General features: G+C 42.1%; 1 protein-coding gene across 1 annotated transcript in view; it reads right to left on the reverse strand.

Annotated features, from left to right (window-relative positions):
* PDE8B (phosphodiesterase 8B) overlaps positions 1-14,901 on the reverse strand; it is a 96,025-nt gene that overhangs the window by 44,937 nt on the left and 36,187 nt on the right. The window contains exons 2-4 of the mRNA XM_054398232.1: positions 8,247-8,306; positions 2,764-2,954; positions 893-952 (exon numbers count right to left, since the gene is read on the reverse strand). Of these exons, the coding sequence (XP_054254207.1) occupies positions 893-952; positions 2,764-2,954; positions 8,247-8,306 (311 nt within the window). The remainder of the gene's footprint in view (positions 1-892; positions 953-2,763; positions 2,955-8,246; positions 8,307-14,901) is intronic.

Raw genomic sequence — 14,901 nt, forward strand, 5'->3', positions numbered from 1 at the left:
CACAGCATTAAGAATTAGAAGGTATCAATTTCATGTGGTTACCTAAATATAATGAATGCAGGGAGACCATTATTGCATAAAATACGTACATAACATCACACTACTACAGAAGTTTATGCTATAGTCTTCTTTTACAGCTATTTGCAACTATTACTAAGAACTGATAGTTATTCCTACAGCAAGCTTGATAGACACTCTGCAGAAATCCCATGTCTCTTTACAAACACACAAAGGCATTGCAAAAATCATGACAAGGATAAAAGACAACCTGTGATATCCTATGAGAAAGAACCTAAAAGTTTTATTATGTAAAAAGTGAAGTCTTGATCAGCAGCAAAATTAGTCTGTCTTCTAATCTTGACATGAATAGCTCTTCTTTTGATACTCTATTTCCAAATATTTTAATTGAGCTAAGAAATTAATAAAAATAGAATGGATTCAGCAGTATTTTGGAGTTTTAACAAAGAGAGGAATGGTCTCTTTTTGAAGGTATTTGATAAAAAATTGTTTAAGTTAGGAAGAATTCTGCAAGAATACATGGAGTATATATTTTTGAGTAAGGATTTCAGGACAACATTCTGATGAACAACAGAACTGAAGTTTACTCCATTACCCACTTCTATATTATCCATAGTGGTGTTATTTGATCTAGCTGTTTCTTTCAGCAACCCACAGAGCTTTCTATTTTTTTTTATTTTTGAAACCGACACATAACATTCCAATTTTTGTTAGTATTCAAGCCATTATATTACAATACTCTGAAGGCCACATAAAACACCACTAACCCATTTCAGGTAAAATAATATTAAGCTTAGTCTGTAAAGCTTGTTAGTAAGATACCTTACATTCTTATAAGTAAAATAAAAACATTTTACAAGACAGTAATACTTACGTGTGTGGAACAACAGCAAGTATTACAGTGTGCTCTGATGGTTTTGTGGCACGAATAGACCTGAGGAAACAAAAATTTCTCAGCTTTCTTGATGTTACTCTGTGTATCTTCACAAAATATATAAATGAAAGCCAAGACTGAAAGACATCATTGAGGCCAGAAAATGGGATATCACACTGCCACAAACCTATCTATCCCTATTTATCTATCTAGCTAGCTAGCTAGATTTCTTAGATCTTGAACAACACACTGAAGAGGAAAGAGCTCAAAAACCACAAGGCATAGAATCATAGAATCATAGAATGGTCTGGGCCAGAAGTGACCTCCAAAGGTCATCTAGTCCAAGCCTCTCTGCAGGTAGCAGGAGCATCCTCAACTACCTCAGGTTTCCCAGAGCCCTGTTGAGCCTCGCTTTGAATATCTCCAGAGACAGGCCCCAACCACCTCCCTGGACAACCTGTTGCAGTGTTCCACCACACTCATAGGAAACAACCTGTTCCTAACATCCAATCTAAATCTGTTCTTTCCTAGTTTGAAGCTATTACCCCTTGTCCTATCACTGCAGGCTTTTGTAAGTTGCCTCTCTCCACCCTTCCTGTAGGCCCCCTTCAGCTACTGCTATTAGGTCTCCCTGGAGCCTCCTCTCCTCCAGGCTGAACAACCCCAGCTCCCTCAGCCTGTCTTTGTAGCAGAGATGCTCCAACTCCCTGATCATTTTTGTGGCACTCCCCTGGACCTCTTCCATCAGGTCCCTGTCCTTCCTACATTGAGTGCTCCAGAGCTGGACACAGTACTCCAGGTGAGGTCCCACCAGAGCAAAGTGGCAGAATCACCTCTCTGGATCCTCTGGCCACGCTTCTTTTAATGTAGCAAAGGTTTGTCCATTTTACTTAGCTTATTCAGGGTAGACTATCCTACTTGCATGGGATAAGAATGATCAGTCCATACAACACATTTTCAACATGCATCAGCTAATTTAAACAAGAATCCCATATTTAGCATTGTCCTTCGAGTAACATTTTTTTAGAGCGTAGGAAGTGCTTTTGAGATGTACAGGCAAGAAATGAGATTATAGCAAATACATATGACAGACTGTCATCTATGAAATGCTGAATAAACAAAATGCTACCACTTTACACATTATTGAGAAACCGAGAAAATACGATCTACTACAAGAAGTGTACTCCATTTACCTTTTACTGGCTCATAATAACTTTTTCAATCATGTCATACTGCAAATAAGCAGGTTTTATATTTATGTGTTTGTTGTTTAGAATATCTTCCATCAGCACAAGTAATTGAGCTTTAAAACTCTCTTTGTCATAACCATGGTAAACATGGTAAATGTTGGCTCATAATGGATAGAGAAGCACAGTATAGTGTATGTTCCAAAATTTATGCTTTAGCTGAAATGTGTACTTTAGTGAAGAATACCAATACTAACCACTTGCAACCTTAGTGCTGCTAAGACAGAGTGAGTTGAACTATAAAAGTAATGTGAACCTTTGTGAAGAGCTGACAGTACCTGATCCAACAGACAAATAAACACATTTCTTTGAAGCCCTGCAGCTTCAGACTTCACTGCAGCAGTAATCCAGGAAAAGAAACAGGCACAAATAGCTGGTAATAATTTCACAACAGCTCTGTCTTATGCTCTGATAGGAGCCTGTGATGTAAAGAGACAATTCTACAACTCAGTTGTGCCAACAGTTTTAGAGGCTAATTTTTTTGTTCGTTTGGGTTGGTTTTGTTTATTTGTTTTGCTTTATTTTTCTTTTTCCTTTTTTTTTTTTTCTCTTTTAAAATTAGGAGGTTTGGGTTCATGCAATATATTCAGATGTTCAAGAGAAGTGTAAGGTCCTTCAAGTTACCTGCAGATGTCTTCTGCATCAAAATATCTGCAATTCCTGTGATCGATAACAATTATTTCCTGTTGTTTATCAAGAAAGCACTCAAGTGCTGACTCTGGAGTTCGGGCAATATTGCACTTGTATCCAGCTCTGTCACAAGCCCACCAGAAACCATCACTTTGGTTGTCTTCTTTGGCAAAGATCAGCAAAACCTGCAAAGAATGCAAACCAGTGGCACAACATTGAACACACAAAATAGTTTTCTGCATGGTGCATATCTTACCAAACACTTCTGCTATACGGAAGATTTAGTCTGCTTGGAAAGTGGGAGCATTGAGCTATAGATTGTATAGCAACTGATGCAGTGACATAACTTGCTCAGTAAGTAGAGTTATTATCAATAGATGATCAACAGTTAAGTGTGCAGGACTGGTATTTAGGACAAAATAAGCTGCCAGACAATTAATCTGCTCTAACTCATGTTCAAATGCCATCAGCAGCCATCCAGAAACAGGTGGGTAGGTGTCCAAATATCACTGCCACTCTCACCAAGCCATCCCAGTTACACACACTTTTAATACAATAAACCCTCTGAAATGCAACTGACTTTATTATCACTTCAGGGACAAACAACACAGTGTTATTAATTATTTCTCCTTTGATGCACAACATAATGAAGTTAACCCATATTCTTTCACAGTCGTAGGTTAACACAGCCCCCTCTCACAAACTTCCCTTGTCTGGCACAAACAGGAAGGAAAGTAACACAAAAAACCTCTGGGTTGAGACAAAGGAAATTTAATGAGATGATAAGATGCACACTTACCTTAGCCTATTTGCAGAAAAGAAGAGAAAACTGCACAAGCAGCAGCAGAAGCCAGCAACCTCCCCCATGCCCCAACCCGCAGCTCTCCCAGAGGAAAAGACCAAAACCCCAAACTCAGAAACAGAAAGCAGCAACAGGAACAAGGAAGCCTCTCATGTTACAATCTCAACTTGAAGCCCCATAACACGTTGCTCTAGCCAGCACATTCACTTTGAAGCTGGCATGATGGTATTGAATATCATCAGCAGATTCAACTGAACCCATGACATTCCCCACCCCTTAATCTATACTGTCTGCATCATTCCCAGCAGCAATCAACATCAAACAACATACATCATACATCAGTCACTGTCCATTCTCACTCAAAATAAGATCACCTTGCAGTACACAGAAGACTTCTCACTGCAGATGCTCTGGAGCTCCACCCTGTTGCAGTACAATCTGGATCAGTCCACGAACAGTCTAAATGCTGGGGCTATGTTTCCACCTCTGGGACAGTCAATTCCAGTGACTCCTTCCAACCCTTTAAGTGAAAGAATACTAGGGCTTGCGTTCTGATGCTCTGCATCCAACACATCCAGCTGCAGGGATCCTCTTGTCACACCGGAAACACAGATGGGTTCCACCCCCTCCTAGTTTGATGGTATCAGAGTGCACTGTGCACCTGTATCTACTAAAGTTTTATACTCTTGTAGGTTCAGTATGCCATGCCAATCAGTTCCATAGAGTCCAATAAAGCCAGCTGTCCCTCTCCTCTGTCTGGTTGGAGGCAGGGCCCCTCTAATTCTGACTGGAATCACTTGCATCTTGTGAAGATACTATGGAGGTCCTTTCAGGAGGATCAGAAGCAGTATAGGCCTCTCTGTGATTTTGGGGTGATTTTCCACTGGAGACTGAGGCAGTGTTCTTCCGGGGAAAGTTTTCTTGTAATTCACAGACTCATGCAGCCAGGACTGATACGGGTTTTCTGTCCCACTTCTTAATGTCCTCCAGAGGGTCATGTAGGTAAAACCACAGGGTGCGCTGTGGTGTGTACCTCCCAGATTCTCTCTCTTGAACAGGGCAGCACCTGTTCCTCATGACTGAAACATGGGACCCCTGTAGGTGTGGAATAGGACAGGTTATTTTTGAGTTGATGCACCTCTGGGGACAGTTCCTTCATAGCTGAAACCTAGGCCGGTACAGAGGAAGAGACACTTGCTTCGCATTGCCAGAGCCTGCTAGTCATTTCATCCACCATTTTTCCTTGGCTATATTCCAAGGGCAGTTGAACCTCTTTCCTTCTGTGTGTCTTTTACCTTAGAGGGTCACCTGATGCCGGCACAGGCTGGTTCTCTGGTGCAGCTGCCATGCCTGTTAGTCCGTCCGTAGTCCCAGAGACCTTCTTCTGCCCCTGAGCGCTCTGAACACTGATGAGAAGGGCTTGATAAGCATGGGCCAGTCCCCAACACATCACAGTGATTTATGTCTCTGGAGAACTTCCAGGCTGACAACAGACTTTTTCCAAACACTTCACCAGCTTGTCAGGATTTCACACTTGTTCAGGGGTGAAATTCCAAACCACCAGCGGTGACCACTGTCCTAGCCACTTGCCATATTCCCCCACACTGCACCACTCATAATTATCCAGCCCCAGGGCAGATCTCTCAGTGGTATTCTTGGGAGAGTTCTGTATTGCTCTGAACAAAATTTTGCATGCCAGTAACCAGCACAGCAACAGTGCAGTTCTAATCCACTCGGCACCACAGCAAGTACATACAGCACCCCAGCACATCAGCCCCAGCCACCCCCAGAAAGCAAATACATCAACATAGCGAACACACTATAGGAGAAAAAACCCAAATGTATATAAAATTCTCTTAACAAGCCTCACACTATCTTACTTCTTGTTATCTCAAGCCTTTTGCCTCCTGCCAAAATCAACTGTCTTAAGACAGCTGCTTTTGAGCCCCATGCTGGGATGCTGAATGCCAACTGTCCTGTGTTAACACAGCCTGCTCGCACAAACTCCCCTCCTCTGACACAGACAGGAGGGAAAGCAACACAAAAAAACCTCTGAGTTGAGCTAAATAGAGCTTAATGTGATGATAAGATGCACAACTACCTCAGACTATTTGCAGAAAAGAGCAGCAAAATGCAGAAGCAGCAGCAGAAGCCAGTGACCTCCCCTACTCCCTACCCACAGCCTGCTCAGCAGAAAAGACAAACACCCCAAGCCTGGAAACTGAAAGCAGCAACTGGAACAAGAAGCCACTCATGTTAGAACCTGAACTTCAAGTCCTGCACATGTTTAGGGCTGAAATCCAAAAATACTGGAGCTGACCAGTGTCCTAGGCACTTGCCCACTCTCTCTCACACACCCTGCTGCTCATAACAATTCAGCCTCAGGGCAGATCTCTTGGTGCTGTTCTTGGAAGAAATTTGTTTAACCATGAACAAGACTAGGGACCTGTTCAGGAGACACAGTAACAAGAGCATGCTGGCTTGAACATTCTAAGGCTATTCAAAATTCTCAAAAGCTGAGAAGGTTTCTCCTGCTGTCTCACCCATAAATGGGGTGAGATTACTAATAAATGAGAATGCTGCATCCAAATACCAGCTTAACCCATGCCCACATAGCAATATCCAATACAGCAATACAACAGACCTGTTCCATTCCACTAAGATGATAAACATGACCACAGGGCACACAGAGAGTATGTACTACCATGCAAACAGATAGACACACATTCTAATGTAAAAAAGTGCATAAAACAACGTTGTTTTAACAGGCTTTTGCAAATGTATCCTTATCTTAACCCTACACACCCAATGCTGGGTGCCAAAAACGGTGTCACAGTGGGTGTCACGGTTGTAAGTCCAGCTGATGCCAAGTCCCACATGGCTGCTCAAGCAACTGCCTCCCTCACTCCTTCCCCTTAGTATTATGGGATGGAGAATTTGGGAGCAAAATGCAAAAGGAGAGATAGGGAGAGTTGAGGGTTGGAATAAAGAGAGTTTAATAGAACAACACAAAGAAATTAACAACAGGAATAAACAAAGTCATATGTAACAACCAGTAATACACAACACAACACTCTCACCTGCTACAACCTCACCCACCATGAGCTAAAAGCCCAGGCCAGAGAATAGACCACCTGCACCAGCCCTGCCCTTCTCATAAAGGCCATTAACCCAGCACTGCCAGTTACCACCAAACCATGTCGCTCAGCACTTCAGCTACACAGCTTTGAAACTCCTCTAGGGATGGGGATTCAACCACTGCCTTGAGCAGCCTGGGCCAAGGCTTGACAACCCTTTTGGGGAAGGAATTATTCTGAATGCCCAACCTAAACCTCCCCTGGGGAAACTTGAGGTGATTTTCCTCTGCCCCCTCACTTGCTCTTTAGGAGATCAACTTCACCCTGGCTCCAGCCTCCTTTCAGGGAGCTGTGGAGAGCAATGAGGTCTCCCCTCAGCCTCCTTTCCCCACGTTGAACAACCCTAGTTCCGTCAGCTGCTTCTCACAAGACCTGTTTTCTACACCCTTCCCCAGCTTTGTTGCCCATCTCTGGAGGGGCTCCAGCCCCTCAATGTCCTTATTCTAGTGAAGGCCCCAAACCTGAACCGGTACGTGAGGTTTGGCCTCACTAGTGCCAAGTACAGGGGGTGGTGATCCCTGCCCTAGTCCTGCTGGTCACACTATTGCTGACATATGCTGGTTAAAAACATCAAAAAGAGTTTAAAACTCCGCAAAAGACATCCCACTTCACTCCTTCTCATGCCCTGCTCCACCCCACAGCCCCAGTCCCACAATGTGGCCATCTCTGCTGAAGCCTGTGTTCCACAGACTTACTGTAATATAAATACAGTTTCATCAGATCAAGTCATTATTAAGACTGAATGCTTAATATGGAAATAAAGATGTAAAGCTTTATGATCTATATACACATGAATCAATTGCCTTGAGAACAGTAATTCTTCCACATGTAGGTTTTTCCATTCATCGTCAGGTATGAAAAAAAATCCAACCCAAACAAAATAGGAGACTGGTGATTGGAAGTCTCCATATTTTACGGAGTTAAGAGACCCAAAATTTAATTCCAATGAATGCTGTGTGACTACAGCAATGTCAAAGGCGACCACTATTAATTTCCTATTACCTAAAGTATCTTACAGCCACTATAAGCTAAGCTATAGAAAAATAATACCTAGCATCTCTTTATCAGCACACAAACAAAATGTACAGAAACAGAAACAAGTACAGGTGTTGCTCCTTAAGCTGAAGTTCAACCTGTCTTGTTGGAAGTAGTGTAATTTCTTGGGACTGGTAATCTATAAAAGCACAGCTCTCTGTCCTGTTGTGCAAAACCCAGCAAAAATTTTTAGTGGGGCTCTCTGATTTAGTGTATTAGGCCTGAACAGCTTTTATAACCCAGAGAGGAAGCTCTTTTGCCTGCTAATGCACATACACACTCCTATTGACAGGACATATAAAAGGAGTAACATGATAATGGAAATCTAACCACCTTGTTTACCAGGTTAAATTATTGTAGACCTCTTCTCAAGCAATCAGATATACCCATCTCACAGCCCTGCACAGGTAAAATGAAAACATTATACTTCATTTTAGTGGTTAATTGAAGACATTTAATTTCTTCAGAATTGAATGCACCAAGAAACTGAAAGAAAATCGTACCTGAATTGGGTCTTGTGTCAGTCTCATAGGCCCAATTTGTACTTCTGTAGTTGAAGCCTGCTGAAGAACAGTAATACAGGTAATTATTTCCAGTCTGGTTCTTAACAACATACAAGAACGAAAGATCAAACAGAACCCTGAAAGACTCTCAAGGCAGGCTGGCATATGATTAGCAGCCTTCATTTAGTTGCTTTGAAGTGTATCATTGATGAATATATTAGACCAAACTCCTAATTTTGTTTTATTTACCTCTAAATTAAAAATTGTAGCGTTTTAAATAAGGAAGTAATAGACAACAATTCCTTTCCCATCTTTCCCTAGCAGAGTACCTTGGTTTCATAGAAGGGCATTGTATTTTTGTTTGAGACTACAGAAAGCTATTTTTCCTGGCCAAAAAACCCCTGTGTTATTCATTCGAATGTAATACAGAACTTATATTAAAGACTTTGTGACATATATTCAATCATAATATTTTAACAGGTTTGGTTACAAGACAAGTAGCTTTTCAGACAACATGACTGGTTTAGATTGCAGATTTTAAATTGTTTTCCAGAACCACAGCTTTAGTTTGCAAGAAAAAACATTGCTACCATGTGAGCCATAACATTCTCAGAAGACATGAAAACACATCATAAATTAAAGCCACTGTAAGAAGGTGAGCAGACATTGGCTGTGGCTGCCTTGTTTCCTTATTTCCTAGGAGCTGGGCTATTTTTATACTTCTTTTGTCTTGATACATTCCAATATACTTCTCTTGTGCACTACTGATTTGTTTCACTTCAGACCATTAGCTTCAGAAGGTTGTTAAACAACTGAAGAATACCTCTGTCCTCCCACAGATGCATATACTTAGGGAAAAGAATCTTTGAACTCTTTAAATTCTGTTCCTCTCATGCATATGCAGTATTATTTGAAAGTTAGCAGTCTCTAAAAGGGCAGATTCTTGGCTTTCCTGCTACCAGTTACCATAGGTTCCTGGTGTAGGCCAGTTAAAGCCATCACCCTAAAAGACATATAATTTGAACAAAACACTAATTGTAGGCAGATTCCCAGGACTGATCCCTGACATACAGGAATCCTGGGGCCTTATTTCTGCAGTATTTTTCTCTATGGTGCTCATTAGTTTAAGCCTTTTGTCCAGGTGTTTTCTTATTCTTAAATTTAGTATTTTTCAAAGGAATGTGTAGAAACATTCAAAACTGAGGAAGTTACCAGTTTCCTTAGAGACTACAGTAACTTGCCTGCATGTGAGACAGTGGCATTAAGTGATGACACCAAGCTGTGTGAGCTGTGTGGTGCAGCAGACACGCTGGAGGGAAGGGATGCCATTCAGAGGGACCTGGACAGGCTGGAGAGGTGGGCACAAGCCAACCTCATGAGGTTCAACAAGACCAAGTGCAGGGTCCTGCATCTGGGTCGAGGCAATCCCAAGCACAAATACAGGCTGGGCACTGACTGTCTGGAAAGCAGCCCTGAGGAGAGGGACTTCAGGGTGCTGGTGGATGAGAAGCTCAACATGAGCTGTCAATGTGCACTTGCAGCCCAGAAAGCCAACCAGATCCTGGGCTGCACCTGGAGAAGTGTGGCCAGCAGGTCAAGGGAGGTGATTCTCTCCCTCTACTCAGCTCTGGTGAGACCCCACCTGGAATACGGCATCCAGTTCTGCAGCCCCTATTACAAGAGGGATATGGACATGCTGGAACGTGTCCAGAGAAGGGCCACCAGGATGATGAGAGGGCTGGAACACCTCTCCTGTGAGGACAGACTGAAAGAGTTGGGGCTGTTCAGTCTGGAGAAGAGAAGGCTCTGAGGTGACCTTATTGTGGCCTTCCAGTATCTGAAGGGGGCCTACAAGAAAGCTGGGGAGGGACTTTTTAGGCTATCAGGTAGTGATAGGACTAGGGGGAGTGGAATAAAGCTGGAAGTGGGGAGATTCAGGCTGGACGTGAGGAAGAAGTTCTTCCCCAGGAGAGTGGTGAGAGCCTGGAATGGGTTGTCCAGGGAGGTGGTTGAGGCCCCATCCCTGGAGGTGTTTGCAGCCAGGCTGGATGAGGCTTTGGCCAGCCTGATCTAGTGTGAGGTGTCCCTGCCCATGGCAGGGGGGTTGGAACTAGATGATCCTTGTGGTCCCTTCCAACCCTGACTGATTCTATGATTCTATGAAGTATAACTACAAATGAAAAGTTGGACTTTCGTGTACCGCTGGGCACTGATCCTTCTCAGCCCAACAACATATGTCAGAAAGTAGTAACAGGCAGTGCTAGAAAAGATTAAACTACAAAGCCTGAGACTGTTTCCCAAAGCTAAAACTCTGCAGTATAATGGTAGTTAATCTCGTTTTCTCTTAGAAAAGCATCACTTCCCACTTGAGCTTCTGCCATAGCAGAATGTAACTTAATGCCAGTAAGCATATCAGAGGAGAAATAAAATTTAGCACCCATCATCAGCTACAAATTTTGAGTAAGGTTAGACAGTTCTTTGAAAACACCTCTTCCTCACACCAAAAAAAAACAGCTCATACACATTCCAATGAGAAACTCTTAAATAAATTTTTAATCCTGATTCACTTTGGTTAAAAAAAAAAAAAAAGAAAAAGAAGTTTTAAAAAAGTCTCATTAGGTCAATCTGTAAGAATACACAACAGATTTGTCCCAATTTCAGTGCAAAAGCTTCCTTTTTTCAGAATGCACAGCTCTGACTCTTCCAGAATGAACTGATAAGTGCCTGGGAACCTGCACAAAAGAAGCTAGCACTCAGATATTTATTTTATGATCCATTTATTAATGGTACTAAGGAACTGACATTGTAAATTAATGTTTTCCATTTTTCTGCCACTTCAGAGGTTATCCAGCTTTATTTACCCTGTTTTGTCCAAGATGAACTAACTGTGTCCATAGGTTGATGCAAGCAAGTCTAGCACAGTTCCTTACGGAGATTCCTTTACAGGATATTTTTAAAACAAAACAACAAATTCAAACAGCTGGGACTCAGCGTGCCTCTCCCAGATCCTTCTGTGTCAGCCTCATGAATAGAAGATACTCGAATAGAAAGACCTAAAAATCAGGGTCCTTCTCTCTTTCCCTCTCCCATTTTCATGCCTTTGCTACCTGTAGTAAAGCTTCACAAGGACTAGAAAATCTGAGAGTCCTGATGTCAATGAACTTGTCCTTGTCCTTCTCTATGCAGTCATGATAGAGTCAGAACCTTGCAGGGATACAGAAAAGGTGCTGTTATATTTGGAAGATTGTCATGTATAATCTTTAATTCCCTAATTTTCTCACCTTCATTACCTATACAATGCATGGAGACAGATAGGATCCTCAGATTAAGACTGGTGATGAACCTGAGCATAGGAAGGTTTAATAAACCTCCTCATCAGACACAGCAAAAAGTATGTCTGAAATCCTTCTTTCTAGACTTGGAGTTCCTAGTTTCGTTTCACAAGATGAATCAGTCCCTTGGATTTATACGCCCAAATCGCACTGGGTGCAAGTGACTTATCTCACTTTTCTCTTTCAAAACACTACTAGAAGAGGCATCAAGAATACTGATATGGGTTCTACATCTTCACAAGTGTCCTATGGATCTCTTCTTGGCCTGCAGTTTCTAATTCCACATCACCCTAACTCTCAGAAGAATCTGACCATACCTCTGCTCATTTCCCGGCTTAAGTATTTTATTGATGATTATTTCCAATTTAAATAAATCTCTCATTATTTGATAACTGTCAGGAAGGACTGCTGATAGATCTGTAACCTAAATCAGTACAGTAGCTCATGACAAACTTCTGGTAAAACATATAAAGACAAGCCTGGCTCTAAGAGGGCAGTTAAGAAATTCCTGATTTCAGTAAGTAGAGGAACACACACAGAATTGGAGGGCAAAAAAATAATCATAAAACACCTAACAACCTGAGAATAACAAAAGCTTAAAAACAGTGAATATATTGTTTTGTTTAGCTTTTTAAACTGTCCAATATTATTTCCATTCTAACCTCCTAATCTCCACAGAAATCAGGTATTAATCAAAGAATTAATGACAAAGGCAATGGTACTTTCTTAAATTGCATGTTTTAATCAATTATGTTACTATCACAGCAGTACCATCACGCAAAATGTATTTACTGGTTCATTAAAGTTACACACTTTCAATCACCAACACTAAGTCTTTCCCTCCCCACTAAATCTGCAGACTTAAAGAGACCCTGCAGTTTATGAATTATCAGTAATTAGTAATACAGTCACTGCAAAAATAAATACTAATTAGGACAGCAAAATCTTGAATAATCTTGAATAATTATTCATCGCTCCAGAGCAGCAACAGCAATTAGAGCCAAGTGAGTGTCGAAGCAAAGGTGTTGGTAAGTTCAGCCTCCTGCAAAGGCTGAGGATGTATGTACCAGTGGGTAACAGGACTCTTTTCTTGACTGAACTTCCACTGCAACACTGTGTTTCCCTGTTGCATGCTTTCTACTGCACCCATGCTGCTAACAGTAACACATTCAGCTGTAGTGGGCTTCAGCCAGGGCAGACTGCAGCAAGATGACTGCTGGAGCGTGAATTCTATGCGTCACGAGTGGTGGTGCAAGCGTGCATGCATGTGCTTAAACATTCCCTCTTCCCTCCTGTCCAGTAAATCCATGGTTGTCTTCTCACTGGCAACAGGCAGGAGGGGCACCAATGTTAGGAAAAGGAGTCTTTAATTTTGCATTTCTTCACTTCCTGTTTCAGCAGCAGACAGTGATCCTTTAGGCTCCTCTGCATCCACTCACTCTTCCGCATTCCAGCCTCTGCTCCTGTTAATCCTCACTGGCTTGTTCTGTCTCTCTTGACTTCCTTCTGAGCACTGCACACACGAGGAGAGGCTGGGACAGCTGGGACTGTTCAGCCTGGAGAAGGGAAGGCTTAGGAGGATCTCATCAGTGTATACAAACACATGAAGGTAAAGTGCAAAGAGGATGGATCCAAGCTCTTTTCAATGATGCCCAGAGACAAGTCCAGAGACAATGGGCACAAACTGAAATATGGAAGGTTCCCCCTCTGAAGATCAGGAGGGAAATGAGGGTGACTGTACAAGAATCAAGAATCAAGAATCAAGAATCAAGAAGGTTGGAAGAGACCTCAAGGATCATCGAGTCCAACCTGTCACCCTACACCTCATGCCTATCTAAACCATGGCACCAAGTGCCACGTCCAAGTGCCAGTTAGTTGGGTGAACATAGTTGATTAGGATGCACAAATCTCTGGGGAGATTTCTAAACACACTCCCATGTCCTTTTTTAGGAGCTCTGTGAAGAACAACCAATCTTGGGCTGACATCCTGTCTCCAGAAATGGCCAAAACCAAAACCAAACCAAAAAAAAAAAAAACCCAACAAAAAAAAAAGCAAACACAGAATGACAGTATCCCTTATCTCACCTGTTCTGGATGATGATGGCTCATCTCATCTTATGTTTCCCTACAGAGAAAGTCACACTGAATTTTTTACCAGCACATCATATTATCCAGTTACTTAACAATCTACTTGTGCTATATTTTATTTCTAGACAGTGTCCTGTCCATCATGGAAACAGAATTAGTTCCTGGATGATCTTTGGCACCGTTTTAAGGAAGATTAATGTATCATCATCAGATTTTCACTCCTCTAGCACTGAGATCAGTTTACAGAACAGGAGATACACCTTAGCTAGTAGTTCAGCTATTTCAGATTTATGTTCCTTGTGAAGTCCTGAGTCATTATGCCAGATAGGTCCTGGCATCTTCTTCCTACAGCCATAGCAAAAAGTGGATCACATCTCCAGATGTACTGTTTGTCTTCATGTCTTTTTAAAGAGGTGGCTCAGATTAAGCCATTTACACTGCTTGAAAAGGGCATGATCTCAAAAAGTATCATTCTCAGTGTACTCACTGTCAGTGATGCTGTTATGCCAATGGCATCAAAAAAAGTAGAACAAAGATGTTGAATTAATGAATTAATTTTAATTACAAAATGCTTCATCACAGTCTGACACTTTTCTTTCAATAAATTCTATCTTTGATACATCCTGTGTTTCTCAGTGTACATTCAGTAGTGATTTTAAGCAAAAAAGTAGTATTTCTTATTAGGTTTTCTGGTTTATATTTTATGTGCAAGTCTACAGAAAGAAGCACAGTTGGCTTCTTTACTACGTTTATTCCTCTTTGCATTAAGCTACTCTTAGGTATTGAAGGCTCCTTATTCATGGAATCATAGAATCATAGAATCAAACAGGTTGGAAGAGACCTCCAAGATCATGCAGTCCAACCTATCACCCAGCCCTATCCAATCAACTAGACCATGGCACTAAGTGCCTCATCCAGTCTTCTCTTGAACATCTCCAGTGATGGCGACTCCACCACCTCCCTGGGCAGCCCATTCCAATGGGCAATCACTCCTTCTGTGAAGAACTTCCTCCTCATATCCAGCCTATACCTCCCCTGGCACAACTTTAGACTGTGTTCTTTCGTTCAGCTGCTGGTTGCCTGGGAGAAGAGACCAACCCCCTCCTGCCTACAACCTCCCTTCAGGTAGTTGTAGACAGCAATGAGGTCACCCCTGAGCCTCCTCTTCTCCAGGCTAAACAACCCCAGCTCCCTCAGCCTCTCCTCATAGGGTTTGTGCTCCAGGCCCCTCACCA

Source organism: Indicator indicator, chromosome Z (assembly GCF_027791375.1).
Source record: "Indicator indicator isolate 239-I01 chromosome Z, UM_Iind_1.1, whole genome shotgun sequence".
Lineage (NCBI taxonomy): Eukaryota > Metazoa > Chordata > Aves > Piciformes > Indicatoridae > Indicator > Indicator indicator.